This window comes from Sinocyclocheilus anshuiensis, unplaced genomic scaffold (assembly GCF_001515605.1).
Source record: "Sinocyclocheilus anshuiensis isolate Anshui unplaced genomic scaffold, SAMN03320099.WGS_v1.1 scaffold612, whole genome shotgun sequence".
In the NCBI taxonomy this organism is placed as follows: Eukaryota; Metazoa; Chordata; class Actinopteri; order Cypriniformes; family Cyprinidae; genus Sinocyclocheilus; species Sinocyclocheilus anshuiensis.
Genome location: NW_015554098.1, coordinates 432332 through 449753, shown reverse-complemented (window position 1 = coordinate 449753; position 17422 = coordinate 432332). Strand labels below are relative to the sequence as shown.

Sequence of the window (17422 nt, the reverse complement as noted above, 5' to 3'; positions counted from 1 at the left end):
TCTGACAACTGAATGAACTCTTTGTGAATGTTATTTTGGTCATGAAAAAATTAACATTAATAAAAGACATCAAGCCACAATGCCTGGCATTTTTTACATATAAAGATTTTTATATAAATATATTAATTGTTCTGCTGCATTAACTCCACTTTTATACTTTACTAGAGTTAGGTTAAGAGAGATGTGCGATTGTGTGGTTTGTTCCCGACCCTGTCGATGAAAAGCAGATTCGGGTCTCGAAACACTCGGGAAACGCCCCAATGCTTTGATTCGTCTTAATCACGTGACATGGGTGTTTCGAATCACACTTCAGAGAACTGTTTCATGGGATCTCGACACTGTGTCGAAACGTTAGTCAAGTAATCAGGTCTCTTTGACTAGTGCATCTTTGAGCCTATATTTAGTATAAGTAAAATACTTAAGTACTGTTAAAATCAGATACTCTGAGACTTTTACTCAAGTTGTTTTGGAATTGGTGATTTGTAACTTGTAGTGGAGTAATTTTCACTGTAAGGTATCTGTACTTTTACTCAAGTATGGTTTTCACATACTCTTTACACCTCTTCAAAGAACCAACTCCATCGCTGACAGAAATGGAGAAAAAAACCTTGGGAGAAACCAAGCTCAGTCGGGGGCCAGTTCTCCTCTGGCCAGAAGAAACCAGCATGGTGTGTTTAATTCCAGGCTGCAATGCAAGTCAGACTGAGCAGAGGACTCCTCTGGTTCTCGTGGTCTTGGGCCGGTGGCCATCTAAGTGACGAGGTCTTCACTGGGGATCTGTCTCTAGAGCTCATCAAAACTGGTAACAGTCACTTGATTCTTACAGGGAACAGAAGGTATATCCACAGCGGCAGGGACTACAACTAAGGATCTTGGCATTACTGGTAAGTATCAACAGGTAACAGTCTTTCTCTTCCCACAGAGTCTTTAGTAAACAAGGAACTACAGCTAAGGATCTTAGCTTAACAGCATTCAGAGAACGATTGCAAGCAAGAGATAGCTAAAACAGGAACTTATACAGATCAGAGCCCTCCAGCAGGGATGTATACAGGTAACTCCTGCATCAAACAAATCATTAAGTAATACCAAACAGCAGGACACAGGCTGACAACAAGAACAGGCAGCTCATGACTATAGCTGCATCCCAATTCAGAGACTGAATTCAAAGGCCACACCTTGTTGTTTAAATGGGACTGTCTAGCCTACGGATGATTGATCTTGTCGCCTAGCAACTGTGACAGCTGTGTTTGACGACAGTAACATTTGTGCTGGACATTTTTGAAAGTGATATTAAACTGGCCGAAAACAAAATGGTGTTCACAGCCTGTCTAAATATGTTCACTTTGGTCCATTTCTGTAAAAAACGAAGAGTATAAACTATATAAAATTGCATCTTAGTACAATAAAAGTAAACCGCGAAAGGGGCCATTTGTTAAAGCCTGGAAAGCCTTCATTGCCTGGGAAACGAAGGGTGCATTTCCAGGCCGCATTTTAAGGAGCCTTTGAATTAGGACAGCCTTTTGTCGCACCTTTGTGATGCAATCGCCCTTCAAATCTGGTCCAAACACTCTGGTAATGAGACACAAGAAAGTCTTGTTAACACTTAAGAGACTGAGAATGAGTCCAAGAAGGAGAAAGTGGGGCAGAGTCCAAAGTGCACATGACATCTTGTGTATGCAGATTTTAAGGACCTACATTAGGTGAGAAAACAGTGAGGTAAGATTTCGTGACCCAATAAAAGTTATGCTAGTTGTTCTGTTTCCATGGTGATGGCTCTCCCAAGAGAGTGTTTTTCTTCATCCATTTTTCTTTATTTCAAAAAGAGGAGAAAATCCTTTCTGCCTGTTCCCAGTCAAACTAGAGCTGCCATCCTCATTGTCCCCAGAGGGGACTCCCTCGCACACATATAAAACTGCTGCTGCTGCAGTAATCAGTAATGCTGTCACATAAGCCAATATTTAAAACCAAATTCTACGGGGGTGCTAGAGGGTGCTAAGCACCCTCAAACGAAATCAATAGCACCCTCACTTAAAGCTATATAGGCTATATATATATTAAAGCACGCTCACTAATTTAAGAAGCACCCTCAGTGATTTGATTCTGAAGCCAGGCCTGTTTAAAACGTACACTAACAAAAGTACCATATTTCCACCATGTTATTTGGGCATGTTCCATGGTGTAACTATGTAAGTACCATGATGTATAAAAATGGTGATCCTTTCAGGACCATGGTAATATCATCTAATACTGTGACTACTACACAGCACCGCCACAGCATTTCAGTAAGAAAGGACTATATTTAGCAGTTGTTTGTATTTATCGTGCAAATGAGAGTATTGTTTTGTTCTTTGTCTCTAAGCAGAGACATGGGTGTTGTGTGTGTGCGCGTGTGCATTTTGTGTCCAGTCCTGAGGCAGTATATGCATCCCATCAGTATGTGATCAGTGAGGAACACACAGCCTGTGGCACAGAACTCAGAGAAGTACCTCATGTTTACTGCATGTGACGAGTCGGCTGCCTCCCCCTACTTATCAGCATCACCCCGTCCATTAATCGCCGCCCTTCGCCAGGCTCCCGACAGGAGTGGGTGCATGAGAGAGCAAGGGCGCTGAAATAGCAAGGGCTGGCAGCGTGTGATGGGGCACACCTGAACCGAATGGAACCTCATCACCGCCGCTGTTTAAATGCCGAGTGCGCCTCTCCGCGGGAGACCGGTCTCTTCCCTGTGCATGCACGCTGGTGTCCTCATGGGTCCAGGAGCGGTGCGTAGAGGGACTCCTGCGCCGCCATAGTCGTGAGCTGCCTGACCCGCGGTCCGGACGAGAACCACACCCGTTATACGAACGTTACTAGTCCCTTTGCGCGCCATGGGCAACGAGAAAGAGGCAGCCGCTGGAAGAAGCCGCCGGACTCCACCCCTTACCTGGACCCTTTCTTCCTGACCACTGCCCTTCCCTTCACGAACCCCACAGCACAACGAGGACACCAGATCCCTTGCTTATTTTGGACACTTGATTCCCTTTTTCTGGACACTTTGTTTATTTTCTGTTAATAAAAGCCTCTCCGAGGCCTGACGCCACACCCACTGTGTCTGTCGTTTGGTCCTCCCGCCACATGCACAAGAACAAGAAACATTAATAATCAGTAATGTTTTGGAGACGAAACAACATAAAACATCAAGAAAGGAACATATACAATCTAATATATACATAACTGATGGTTCCAGTCCTTGATTCTGATTGGTCAACAAATGTGTTTTATTCACGTTAAAACACGGCTATGACCACTTCACCTAAAGGTTTTGTGTATCACTGTGCAACATCCTTAGCAACCACTCCTAGCAACATAATCAATATAGCATCAAAACTGTTTGATGTGTTACTGTACGTATTTCAGCAGAATTAAGTTTATTAATTGTGTAATGACTTATGAGTGACCCCTGCTGCCGTTATGTTGTGTTAGTCACCTTTAATTGTTTTTTCATGCTGCGAGATAAGCAGATGTATGTGTTTGAGAAAATATCATGATGCCAACCTCAGATGATGCCAACGCTGAAACAACATACAGAACTATCAAATTTTGCTATAAGTTTGATTGCATCATATAATAATTGCTGTTAATAGTTCATCGTCTGTTTGATTACGTCTTTAATTGATTTTTCCGTACATTTCTGCCATATGTACAGTAACTGACAGTCACCACTGATAAGCTACTACTAAATATTGTAGAAACGTAATTTTCTGTAAAGTTGCTTTGCAACGATTTGTATCATGAAAAACGCTATACAAATAAACTTGAATTGAACTGAATCATATAGGGTGTTAAAAAAAATTCAGGGTGCTGGGCCGTGCATTTCACACCTAGGCCTTTAGCGGCAATAGAAACAAATCAACGGTTAAATTGCAAAGTAAAACATAAATTACAGTATTTTACACCTCACAAGAAATAACAGTACATTTTATTACGGTTACTTTTCTTGATGAAGTATGCAGCCTACAAATTGCGACCTCCGGAGGACGCAGCCTCTGAAATGAGACAGCGAATATTATACAGAAATGCAGTATAACCGGACATTGCATCACAGGCTCATGCAGTGAGAATTACCATTAGTAAAGCAAGAAAGACAATTCAGTCTCACAAGTCTTCTTTTACTGCAGCCACAGCTGCGTCACATACATCATTTCTAAGCAGAAGCATCAATATTAACCTAATAAAAGTACAAAAAACACAGTCCACCCTGGGGATTACGGTTTTCCCGGGGATTTAAAATGAAGGCAAATTGTGTGTTTTTGTGCAAAACAAAAAGCATAAATGGTTCTTGAAAAAGCTTACTCTTGTGCGTTTCAGTTCCAACAATAAGTCCTTTTCTATCGCCATGGAGGCTAATGCTGAAAGTTGAGTCTGTCCAGTCATATTTCTGGCATAAGTTTTAATTCGCTTTAGGGCTGAGAATGTCCGTTCGACAGTAGCAGTGGACACAGGGATAGTCACCACCAAACATGCCAATGTGTACAGCTGCCTCATGCTCTCACCCAGATTTTTCTGCTGAAGGAAATCAAGGAGAACAGCTGAACTTTTGGCATACATTACAGTCAGTTCTTTTTTAGCCGGGACAGATCGAATAGTGTTCTTTGACTGCGTTAAGCTGGAGAATGCTGTATGCAGGAATTTTTTACAGTATGTCTGAAACTGCTGGGGGTCGAGGAGGGAAACATAAATTTTTCATGGTCTTGAAATCTATTCCGTATCTGGGAGAGAATGTTGTCCAGAACATTTTTTTGGAATTGGTTGTAGTATCCACAAAGGTCTCCTTGTTCTAGGTCTCTCTGTGCACTTGGAGCGCATGAGATGCGCGCAGTTGCTTCGTAGATCTCATCAAATTGGATCAAAACTCCTTCACCCTTGCCATACAGAATTGTACATCCAATGTTTGTTTCTGTAGTTTTGCAAAAAGCACATCTGAATGCTCAGAAATCCCATTAAATGTGTGAAGCAAAAAACAAACCTCAATCATCCAGACGTGCGTTAAATCCATCAGCACAACGCACAGAGTCCTCGTCAAGCTCATCATGAAATTCCAGTATGTGGTAAAACAGCTCTTTTAGGACACTCTTCTCAAAGACTGTACTGACCAATCTCAATGTGTATTGCCACCGCGCTGGTGCCACACGAGGAAGACACCGCAGGCAAATATCGTCCAGTAGTTGCGTGCGCCTAGGGGATCTGGAGAAAAATGCAGCTAGGCCATTTAGATGCGGTCAAAAAAGATCTTGCATTCTTTAAGCTTGGAGGCCCTTGAGTCAGTACTAAATTCAACCGATGTGCATAGCAGTTAATAAGGCCATAGGTGCCCTCTCCTTAAGTTTCATCTGCACCCCATTTAGTCCAGATGACATGACAGCTGCACCATCGAAACACCTTGCCACAACTTTATCTAGACATTCCTATTTCTCCAATAAACAAGAGCAGCGATGTCATTGGCTCACTTGCCACTAGTAACATCTTCAAATCTGACAAACCGCTCCTTGACACCTGTGTCCATCACATACCACAGGACCAGTGCAAGCTGCACTGCATTACTCACGTCTGTTGTCTCATCTATCATAACAGCAACGAAAGTTGCTTTATTGATCTCCCTTCTTATCTGTTCTCTCATCACTTCAGCAGTAGCATTAATCAGGTTGTTTTGTATTTTGCCTGACATCCCACAAAACACTTTGTTAGTGGACAGGTGGTGATGCAAGTCTGTATTGTTTTCAGCAAGAAAAGAAGCTTCAAATAGTTGCCTCTATTTGTGGATCCAGCGCTTTCATCATGTGCTTTAAATGAAAGTTCCTGTTTACCCCAAAATATAAAACAGTCTATTAGTCTTTTCAATATTTCCCTATTTTTCTTCACCTTTTCATTGTGTAGCTCCATTTCCCTGTCAGGAACTATTTTTAGTGGAAACTTCAAAAAAGTTACATATCAGTACATACATTTTTTGCTTTAATATTTGTATTCTGTGGTGACTGTTTTTTAAAAGCAAAAAGGTATGAGAGGCCGTGCTGTACAAAACCATTTCCTTGGGTGTTGTCTTGTTGTTGCCATTCCAGTGCACCTGTTGTTACTTTCAGTTGCACCAAAGACCAGAAACTAATTCACAATTCCTGAAGTTTAATTACAACCCCAATTCCAGAGGAGTTGTGACGTTTTGTAAAAATGCAATAAATTGCATTCCATTCTCTTTAACTTTTATTTAATTGACAAAAGTACAAAGAAAAGATTTCCAAAGTTTTCACTGACCAACGTAAATGTATTTTGTAAATATGGAAATTTTTTGATTTTGATGGCTGCAACACATTCCAAAAAAATTGGGACAGAGGCAAAATAAAAGTGAAAAGATATAGAATATCCACTTTAAACTGTTTTGAAACGGTTCACAGTACGCAGGTGAATTGATAATGGGTCAAGGTATCATGTTTGGGTATAAAAGGAGCATCTCATTCTTTGCAAGCGAAGCTGCATCATGGCTCATTACTTTGTGCCAAATTTCATGAGAGAAGTGTCAAATAAATCAAAAAATCTAATTTCACAATGCAAAATCGCGAAGAATTTAGGTCTTTCACCAACTACCACACATAATATTGTGAAGAGATTCAGGGAATCCAGAGAAATCACAGTACATGTAGGGCAAGAAACCTCACTTGAATGTGCTTGACCTTTGAGCCCTCAGATGGCATTGCATAAGAAACCGTAATGCTGCGGTGTTAAATATAGCCACATGGGCTCAGGAGTACTTCAGAAAACTTCTGTCACTTAACACTAGGGTTGGGTACCGAACTCGGTACTTTTCTACCGAGTACCGATTCACGTTAAATCAATCGATGCCAAATTTCGGTACCTGAGAACGCATCTGGGCGCATACACTACAGAGAGAGAAAGAGAGACCCTGTGACGTGAGGTCACCCCTCTAACTCGTTCAAACAACACACAGGGCAAGCCGAAATGTTCTGAAGTGTGGTTACATTTCTAGGGCCATATGGTTTCTGCGAAAATGCGGACGGGATCGCGGAGTCCATTCATAAAAACGTAATTTATTCTATAGCGCGGAATGCCACGGAATTCGTCAATTTTGGACGAATAAATCAAAAGTAGGTCTGCCACTTAATTCGAATCGCGATATGAACTAGTGTCTGTGAATATTAAAATGCAAAAAGACGGTTTAAATATGAATCCTGCATGTTCCGGTTGCCTCTGTATGAATGAATGGCGGAGACACGGTTTTGTTTACTACGATTTTCGGCCTCTGCGTCTCACTATATGACGGCATGAACACAAAAACTTAATCTCCGGAGCTGCTGTCACTGTGAGAGTCACTTCGCGGGAATTTTACCGTTTAATTTGAGAAAACTAGAATCATCATACTGTATTAGGGCTGGGAATCGACTCCTCATTCAGAGACTTTTTCAGTTCAACAAAGCTTATCTATGGGTGCCTCTCAAATGGAAGGCTGCATCCTATGAAGGCTGCACACATAAATTCACGAAAATAAACTAAAAGAAAACGAGTCGGTTCTGAGATCATCTGAATTTTAGGATGCAGCCTTCCGTTTGAGAAGCACCGTTCACCTCCCTCATGCTCGCTAAAAGCCGTAATTACGAGAGTTGTGCGATAAAAGATTATTTTAGTTTTTATATTTTTGTTACCATTCTCCTCCCTCATGCTCGCTAAAAGTGATTAGAAGTCTGATTAGTTTCCTGATTCGAATAGATAGTTTTAATGAACCAGTTAAAAAAAAAACGATTGAGAGGTTATTTTAACGGTGGAACTGGCTTGTCCACAATTTTGAGCGCTGCACGACAGAATAGATCATGATGTAATCGAGGGTCTTGATCTTATTTCCATCTAAAATACTATTTTTTAAAAAGCATTTCTATCAGCCAATGATAATTATAAAAGAAAACGTCCCGAGCATAGATCAGTGGCCGAGAGCGCATCTGATTGACAGATAAACCACGAGCTCTATCCGTTATTGTTAATGTTCTGGTTATTTTGTTTCAGTGTACAGTTTGTTAATTTTGTGCAAAGCATACAGTCAAAGTAAACTTCATCATTCAGCTTAACTGTGCACATTTATTTTAGACACTTCACATTCTTTTTTTTCTTTTTTTTTGCGTTTCCCTTACCAAATATTGTATCTTGTCAGCAATAACCTGTCCATGGACTTTTTTGATTACTGCCAGTTTAAGTGCTGGGGATGCAATGTTGCCAGATATTGCTATTAAAATAAACAAAAACCTATAAATAAATTAAAATAAACCGAAAATATTTCAAATCTTTTGCAAATTAGATAAGATATCGCTGACCCCAAACCGCAACTTCCTACTTTATTAACTTTCTAAAGTGTCAAATTAAGTGGAAAAGAAAAGTCAAAAAAAGCTTATAATAGCTGGATCGGACAACATGGAGTCTGCGCCCGCGCCCTCAATCACAACTCTCTCGAGCCTCCTTCACTCCGCCAGTGTCTCGCAGTGACCATTTTTATACCACGGACGCTAAACATTCTGAATTAAACTGAATTATACATACAGACAAACATATGAGGAGTTTAACAGCGAATTAGTCATTCAGAGAACAACTTTTATTTTTGAACATGAAAAATTTACCGAGGTCCGGACCTCAGTAACCTCATAGCTGGCTATGGGCCTGGTCATGGTGAGATTATAGGTTTCTTCAATCTAAATAAAGAAGAATCGAAAACAACAGTGAGGAATCGATTCCTGAACCAGGAATCGGAATCAGACTCGATTCCAAACATTCCGGAATCGAACAACCCTATACTGTATACACACAGAAACTTCATGGCAACCTGTCAAAATAAAAGTACGGTTTAACATGTAACAGAAATATATTACCCTTATATTACTTTTGTACAGTATAATGTACATCTTTAAATATTCCATTTTCTATAACATTTAAATAAAACAATTAAATGATAAAAATAAATATTACAACCAGATTAATCACTTAATTGTAGAAAAAATAATACAATGATTAGCCTATTAAAAATGTTTTAAAGGAATAGCCTATTATTCACACAATTTTTTCTTTCTTGTATTAATTTCAATAGTAAACCTCAGCTTGTTTGCCAAAAAATAAGTGTTTAATTTTATTTTGATTTCAAATTAATGTTTAATGCCTTCATTTGATTTTCAGAAAAAATAAAAAAAAGAATTTCTGGGGAAAAAAGGAAGAAAAAGTTTGTAGGGCCCTATTGTTCAAAATGTTGAAATTGAGACTTTTGGACTTATTTTTTCACTGAAATAAAATTCCACCGTTACGGATGTGACATTTGCAGTCAAAACCTGAAATAGGTATAAATTATATTTATTACCAATATATTGAACCATCTCTTTATGTTTTTCTAAACCGCTTAAAATAGAGTCCAGACATCCGAAAAGTATCAATCTATAAACATGTTTGTGTTATATTTTAAATAAGGGAAAAACACATGCGTTATGGACGTGACAACAAATAAAGAGGCATGGACGAGTTTCTGGGAGACAACATAGGCTATTTTGTTTACAGTGCACAAACCAGAAGCAACAAATATCTACCGAATGGAGAAGGGTTGGGTATTTACAAAGCAAACAATATCAATTTTGTTTAAATTTTCGTTTTTGTGTTTCACAGGAAAAATCAATGTTACGCACGTGACATCTCTCCATTACGGACGTGACCGTTCTGAAAGCGGAATTTATCCGACTATGAAAACGGCTATAAAAATGCTTTAAAATTTTAACAGAGACGTCTAGTGGGTATTTAATAGGGCTGCCCCCCACTAAAGATTTTTCTAGACTCAAGTCGTTCGTCTAAGCCATTAGGCTATTCAACTAATCGCGCATTTATATTAAATCAATAGGCCTACTAATCCATAATGAGCATCAATATTCTGCGCTCAAGCACAAGTATAAAGTTTGCCACAAAGCACAGGCAAAAGTAGCCTAATGATTATTAATGTATAGAAAAAGGAGACATTTTAATTATTTATTAATAAACTAATGTTTTCTTCTCGGCTGCAAGATGAAATTCACGGTTCTGACTCTCATCTCTATAGCCTACTGGACGCGCCTTTAGAGAGAAATGCAACCTTCATACATAATCAGGGAGTGTTTAATTTTGTTTTTAATTGGTTCATTTAAAAGTAGACATTTCAACATTTATATAGATATATTTCTCTATGTGAGAGACACATTCTGAGTTTTGGTTCTTTTTGGAGACGCGCTCCAGTTCACAGAAAGAGAGAGAGATGGCAGAAGCCATCCTGTTTGTTTTGGTTATTTTACAAAAGCACAACAGTTTTGTTGTTATTATGAATTTACATAAATAAAATCAGTTTCGAATTGATTTTAAGTTGTTTCATTATTAGGAAAAAAAATGCAAGTGATCGCGCGGGCGCCTCCCTTTTTAATGCATGCGCATTAATATTCTGCACAAACATTTGAACACGGGCCAAAAATATAGCACATTTATAGCCTATAGGTTAATGCTAGAGTTTGTAATCCACATTCAAATAAATCCTCACCAGTCTACATCCGAGACAGATGCAGTTATAACCTATAATTTGAAGGCTATTTGATGTTTTAAAATGATCTAACTGACCAACGCCGCTCCAATTCGTTGATCATATTGTTGATCAAGATTAAACGGATGCCGCTGAAAAAATTTTTAATAACTTGCTTATGCATTAAATAACTGAGATGCAAAACAGGTTAAGTAAAATATTCTAAATATATGATAGGCCTTTTGAACAAATATATACGAATTTATACGACTAGGAAATGCGTATAAAATGCTTTAAAAACTTTAGCAGAGATAGAGGGTATTTTAATAGGGCTGCCCCCCACTAAAGGTTTTTCCAGTTAGTAGTCGTTCATTTAAGCCATTACTAATCGCACGTTTATATTATATTAACATAATACTCCATAATTCCGCACTCAAGTACACGCATAAAGTTTGCCACAAAGCACAGGCAAAAGTAGCCTAATGATTATGAATAAAGGAGACATTTTAATTATTTATGAATAAAATAATGTTTTCTGAGTCCTTGTCGGCTGCAAAGATGAAATTCATGAAATCTCCAGTGGACGCGCCTTTAGAGAGAAATGCATTCACAGATTACATAATCAGGGAGTAGGCCTAGTCTATTTGATTTCATTTTGAATTGGTTCGTTTGAAAGTAGACAAGCTTTCTTTAGATATATTTCTCATGTAGCCTATGTAAGGCACTCCAATTTTAAGTTGTTTCATTATCAAGAAAAAAATACAAGTGATCGCGCAGGCTCCTCCCTGTCATGCTTGAGCATTCATTCTTTTCCGCACGAACATTTGAATAGGAATAATAGACTAGAGCACATTTATATTAGGTTAACGCTAGAGTGTGGGATCCGCATTAAAATAAATAAAATAATTAATAAATAAAATAGATGCAGTTATAACCTGCAAATTGAAGGCTATTTGACGTTTTAAAATGATCTAATAACAGGCCGATGCTGCTCCAATTCGTTGATGTTGTTGATCAATATTAAATTGTCGCAGTCATAAGCTTGTTTTAATGACTCATAAATGTGTTTTAATAAATCGTTATGCATTAAATAATAAAGATACTAAACGGGTTAAGTTAAATATGCTGAATATATATTGTACAAATATTTATAAAAAGTTAGACTGCGAATAAGATTACAGCTTCACATTTTGCATCTGCATAACATAGTCTCACTCAGCAGCATGCGTGCCGAACACGCAAAATCTTGCTCTCTGCTTGAAAACATTATGACATTTGAAAACGTTTTGTCGATATCTACTTCCAGAGTTTAGCTCCAACCTTGATCAAACATACTGTGTTTTGTAATTACACAGAGAGTAAAGTACCGAAAAAAGGTCACTTTTTTGTTATATTCTATTAAATATTGTGTAAATGTTTTTTATTTAATTTAATCAGTTTTGTATGTCATTATATTATATTACAGATTTATCTATTTGTATTATATTCGGTATCATCCACCCTGCTCTCTAAATGTCATAATGGATCGGTCATTAAAAAAATCCATATTGTTCAACCTCTACTTACAACAGTTCATAACAAAGCAAGTGTTCTTGGGGTTCCCTGATAAAAAAGGAACAGCATATACAACTCATATGTGCAGTAATTCAGAAAGTGTACTAAACAGAGAGCAGTCTGGACATAAGTTTGAAATGTACATAATGGAATACAAAGATAAGAGCACTTTGAGTGCAACCTGAAAAATCCATCTTGAGAGAAGAGCTCTATTTCAGTCTATTAGAGTGATGGGTGTGATAAGTGCATATTGCTGGTGACTTGACTATGTGTGAGTGTTTGCATGCGATGGAATAATACCGGCTCTAGAGGAGACCATTAACTCTGACATATTCACAGTCCCAGCTGAGCAAGTAATCACATGTACAAGCTCACTACTTCATTTCCATGGAAAAATAAATTATTGATTCTCGTTAAGAGATTGATATGGCACCCCAGAGCTACAGGAAGAGAGACAGGTGTGATTTCTTACCCTGCTTGAGCAGCTTGGACTTAGGCTTGCAGCATTGGATCTGCTCTTCCCTGGAGCTCCTATCTGGAAGACTGGATCGATCAGGGCTAATTAGCTGGGGCTGTGATTCTCTCTCTCAGGGCTTCAGCTCTATTTGTGCATGAATTGAATACTTTATTTATCTTGTTTTGCGGTTTTCTCATTCTTACAAATGGAGAGGCAGAGTTTGGGGAGAGGAAGAAAGAACATCAGTCACACTTTTTAGAAATTTAACAGACATGTGAAAGTATAGAGAGAGTGAGAGACTACAGTTTAGATGATTTTTTAGAGAGAAAAAACTGTTAGCCTTTATTATCGTATTTCTTGAAATTTTATAATATCCTTGATTCTGTTATTTTCCACTTTATTACTGTGAAGTTGCTTTGAAACAATCTGTATTGTTTAAAGAACTTTATCTAGATAATTTGACTTTACACAATTACAGACTCTGGAGTTTCTGTTCTCACAACTGTCAAACCCAGGTGCATGTGTGCATTTGAATTTTTATGGTTTTAAAGGGGTCATATGATGCTATTTAAATTTTTCCTAGCTCCAACCTTGATCAAACATACTGTGTTTTGTAATTACACAGAGAGTAAAGTACCGGAAAAGGTACCGTTGGGTACCGGCACCGAAATTCAGGTACCGATACTGGTACCATACCGGTTAAAATGTGAACAGTACCCAACCCTACTTAACACAGCCTGCTGCTGCATCAAGAAATGCAACTTGTAACACTGTTACTTTAGGAGAAAGCTATACATCAATTCTATGCAGTGATGCCACCAGGGTTCTCTGGGCCAGAGCTCATCTCAGATAGTCAAAAAGACTAAGTGAAAATGTGTGCTGTATTCAGATGAGTCCACATTTTAAAAAATGGAATTTCTAATAATAACTTTGATGGTTATTATATAATTACAGAATAATTATTATAGTTCCCTCTTGAGTCGATTACAAAATAAGACTTTGTCTATGTATTATTATTATATATATATATATTTTTTGCAAGGAATTATTTTCTTATCTCTTACTTTGAATTTGCTATAAGAAATCAAATACACAGCTGGACAATAATCAATCATTTGTAATCTATCATTTTTTCCTAATGGCAATTTTATGATTGTTCAAACAAAACAGTCAATGAAGACGAAGAAGAGAATGATGTGTAGCTCCCGGCGCCTATTTATACTATAGTCGCACCGGTAGTGACGTCATGGTTGTCGCCGGCCAACGAGTTGGTGTTTTTTCAATGTATGCTTCAGACACGGGTCACGACGAGGCGTTCCCCCATAGTGACCCCTAGAGGACGCAGTTCGAAGTTCCCATGAAAGGGAACTCCCTTGCCATTGGTCAGTTTTTCGTGGGCAAGCTCACTACTGTAAATTGATTTACAGTAGTGAGGAAATACAGTAGTGACCGTATATTTTCCCATAATCCTTTGCGGTTTACAGTAAAATACTGTATACACATTTTACAGTATCTTACTGTACATATTACAGTATAATACTGTTCAAATTACAAAAATCAGTTACAGTGTTCTTTTTAGCAACGTCAGATGACCCCTTTAAACAGGTTGACTCTGTCTGTGCTACATCATTTAAAATTTAATTATTTCTTCTCTTTCAGATTCCAGAGGAGCATGATTTGGAGAGTCAGGTTCGTAAGGAGAGAGAGTGGAGATTCTTACGCAACGCACGAGTACGCAGACAAAGCCAATGCATCACTCAAAGAGGTACTGGTTTCCAACTGTCAAACTGCATGAAATTGCTGTCTCAATTTAGCCAGTTCTAGTCATATATGCTCATAACATATACATATATTTAGCAAAAGTTGCAGATGCTAATATCATTTCACTCAAGTCTACAGCAGGAATGTTTCTAGCCTTTCATCAATACTGGGCCACAGACCACCCCAAAAAATCAAAAAAGTGTCCCCAATTTATTTATTTATTTATTTTTTATATTTCAGTGGATATAGCATCTAAAAATAGAACTTGCGATATAACTTAGTATGTTTAAAGGGCTGTCATTTAATCAATATTTATTTTTAGTAATATTTTTTGGGGGACAGTGTTATTTCACTGGGGCTTGTGACCCAGCAAAAAGGGTCTAGCGACACCCCTGGTCTGCAGTAAACCTTTATCAGGAATGCTTTTAATCTCTGTACATTAGATCTTTTTTATATAATGTGGATTTCACAATAATAATTTAATGATAAAATAATATAAATGTAATGTGGATTTCACAAGTGGAACTGGGTGAGCCAGTTATATGCTGTAGTTTTTGTGTGTAAAAGCCCCAAGCTTAAAAGAAAGCAATGTGCTTGGCTCCCTGTCTGAAGTCAGTGGAGTCTCAGACGGAATGGCTAACATGCTTACGTCAGTGCCGGCACGCATACACGCAAGTGCGCAGGACTGATTGCGTCAGAGCAGAGGATCCTGCTCACTCTCGTGTGTCTTTCTCCTTTCATCACTCTCTCCGCCATCCTCCTCTCTGAAGTCGAGAGTGGGGCTGCCCTCATTCAGTCTAGCTGGAGGAACTGAATCAAATCCTGAATTCCCTCTGAGTTCCCTTCATGCATATTTTTTCTCTGATCTGCAATTCTCACACTGAAGTTCAGTAGTGTCACCCTTATTCATTTTCCTCAAAAACTTGTAAACCAAAAGACTGCTGTGGTCATTAGTAAAGCTCAAAATTTCACTAATTAAACCTGTTCTTAACTGATCTATCCCTCTTGTGGTTTTAGGAGTGACACGGTTAGATGATCAGATCTTCATTAACAGAAACCCAGGTGTTCCATCAGTGGTGAAGTTTCATCCATTTAACCCCTGCATCGCTGTAGCTGATAAAGACTCAATCTGGTGAGTGACAATAACATACACAACCACATTCATCTACAACCAAAACTCTTTGAAAGAGAAGCATGCATAAGCAAGCATAAGACCATAATAACATTTGGATTTTGGATACCACTTTTCACAGTACTGCACGTAGAACAATATAGTTTCCTTTTCTCATAATAACTTAAAAAATCTCTAATGTTGTTTTTTGTCACAACAGTTATGCTTTATTTTCACATTCCACCATTTCTGTTTGTATTTTTATTCCTGTATATCACTAGATTTTTGTAGCATGTTTTTGTAAACCTGTTGTTTTCTGCCAAATTAAAAGCTTGAGGGTTTAACTCTTTTAAGTGAAGAAAAAGAAATGAAGACAGCATTGTCATTTTACTACTGTAGTATGAAGTAAAATAATATACTTAAAGTAACCAAGATCAGTCCCCCATAGTCTCACAAAATTCTATGGGAAACACTGTAGAATGTGGTTTGTTATAAATCTCCTAATGACCATGGGATGCCATATTTAGGCTATCTTTGCCCCCTCTTCTCTGTTACAACTTGAGAATATGAGTGTGCCAAGACAGATATTTTAATACTGTCCGTTTTAAACCTCATTTATAAAAATGCTCATGGAGTTTTAAAGTATGTGAATCCATTTTTTCCCCTTATCAAATTCAGTTCAAAACACTGATTCGGAGAATTTTTATTTTTTTTGTCATCACTCAGAAATGTTCAGGCCATCTCTGTTGTGTTGTACATGCTTAAAATTGAAAATATAAGAGGTAAATATTGCCGTTTGTTACCATGTATTGGTACATTGTTGCAAATAAATAAAAATGACTAAATATAACTCATAAATCATGCCCTGATTATTATATTATTAGATATAGATATAAATCATGCCCTGATTATTTTTTAACAAAAGTTAGCAATATTGGCCAGCCATATTGCTCATATGTGTAACCTATATTGTAACATATATTTTCAGATATGTGATTTTTCGGATTTCCTTATTTTCCAACCTCTGAGGGACGACCCATGTGATTCGCGTAGATCCGTTTTTAATTTTATTTTATTTTTATTTTTTTATTTTTTTGTGGGGGTGGGGTTGGTTACTAGATGATGATTGAATTTGCGCAAATGGCCTTAAGCTATTAAATAAACTGCGAAAACATCATGGACGGAATGGTCCTGAGAGCCCTGCACGAGCTCGCGGCGCCATCTGCAGGACAGTTAAAAGCGTTCAAATGATTCAAAGCGCCAAACGCGTGTAGAATCAGCGCTGAAACGTGTTACTCATAAAAGCTGTCATAAAATTTGCAACGGTTGTGATGTAATTATATAATAGGCTGTAGTCTAACGCGCAACATGTCTGCTGTTAGAGTACTGTTTTTAGTTTCGATTCACGATTAGTGCTAGCTGCGCTTGGTTTGAGCCGCTTTAATTTGCATTTGGGAACGCAACATTCGTCATTAGAAACGTTTCTAAATCTGCTTTTGTTTACAAGAAGTTTCAGTGTCGCATAATCCTTCAGAAATCATTCTAATATGCTGATTTGCTGCTCAAGAAACATTTCTCATTATTATCAATGTTAAAAACAGTTTTGCTGCTTAATATTTTTGTGGAAACAATGATGACACAAACATTTGTATAAGTATTTTTTTTTAAAGAGAGAGCAATTAATAATTTTATTCATCATGCATGAAAGTGATAAAAATGAGTGAAGACATTTAAAATGATTTCTATTTAATAAATGCATTAACAAATTTAATTAATAGGCTATATTTGATAAATGCAAATAAATGCTGTTCATTACACTTTATATTTATCAAAAAATCCTGAAAAATAAAGTGTATCACCATTTCCGCTCAAAATATGAAGCAGCAAAATTGTTTTCAACATTGATAATAATCAGAAATGTTTCTTGAGAGTCAAATAAATTGTAATAATTTCTAAAAGATCATGTGACACTGAAAACTGGAGTAGCCTAATG

The 17422-nt window shown here is 37.7% G+C and overlaps 1 protein-coding gene across 1 annotated transcript in view; it reads left to right on the top strand.

Annotated features, from left to right (window-relative positions):
* LOC107669526 (regulatory-associated protein of mTOR-like) overlaps positions 1 to 17422 on the top strand; it is a 183514-nt gene that overhangs the window by 140912 nt on the left and 25180 nt on the right. Inside the window, exons 20-21 of the mRNA XM_016461796.1 lie at positions 14217 to 14322; positions 15336 to 15450. Coding sequence (XP_016317282.1) covers positions 14217 to 14322; positions 15336 to 15450 — 221 coding nt within the window. The remainder of the gene's footprint in view (positions 1 to 14216; positions 14323 to 15335; positions 15451 to 17422) is intronic.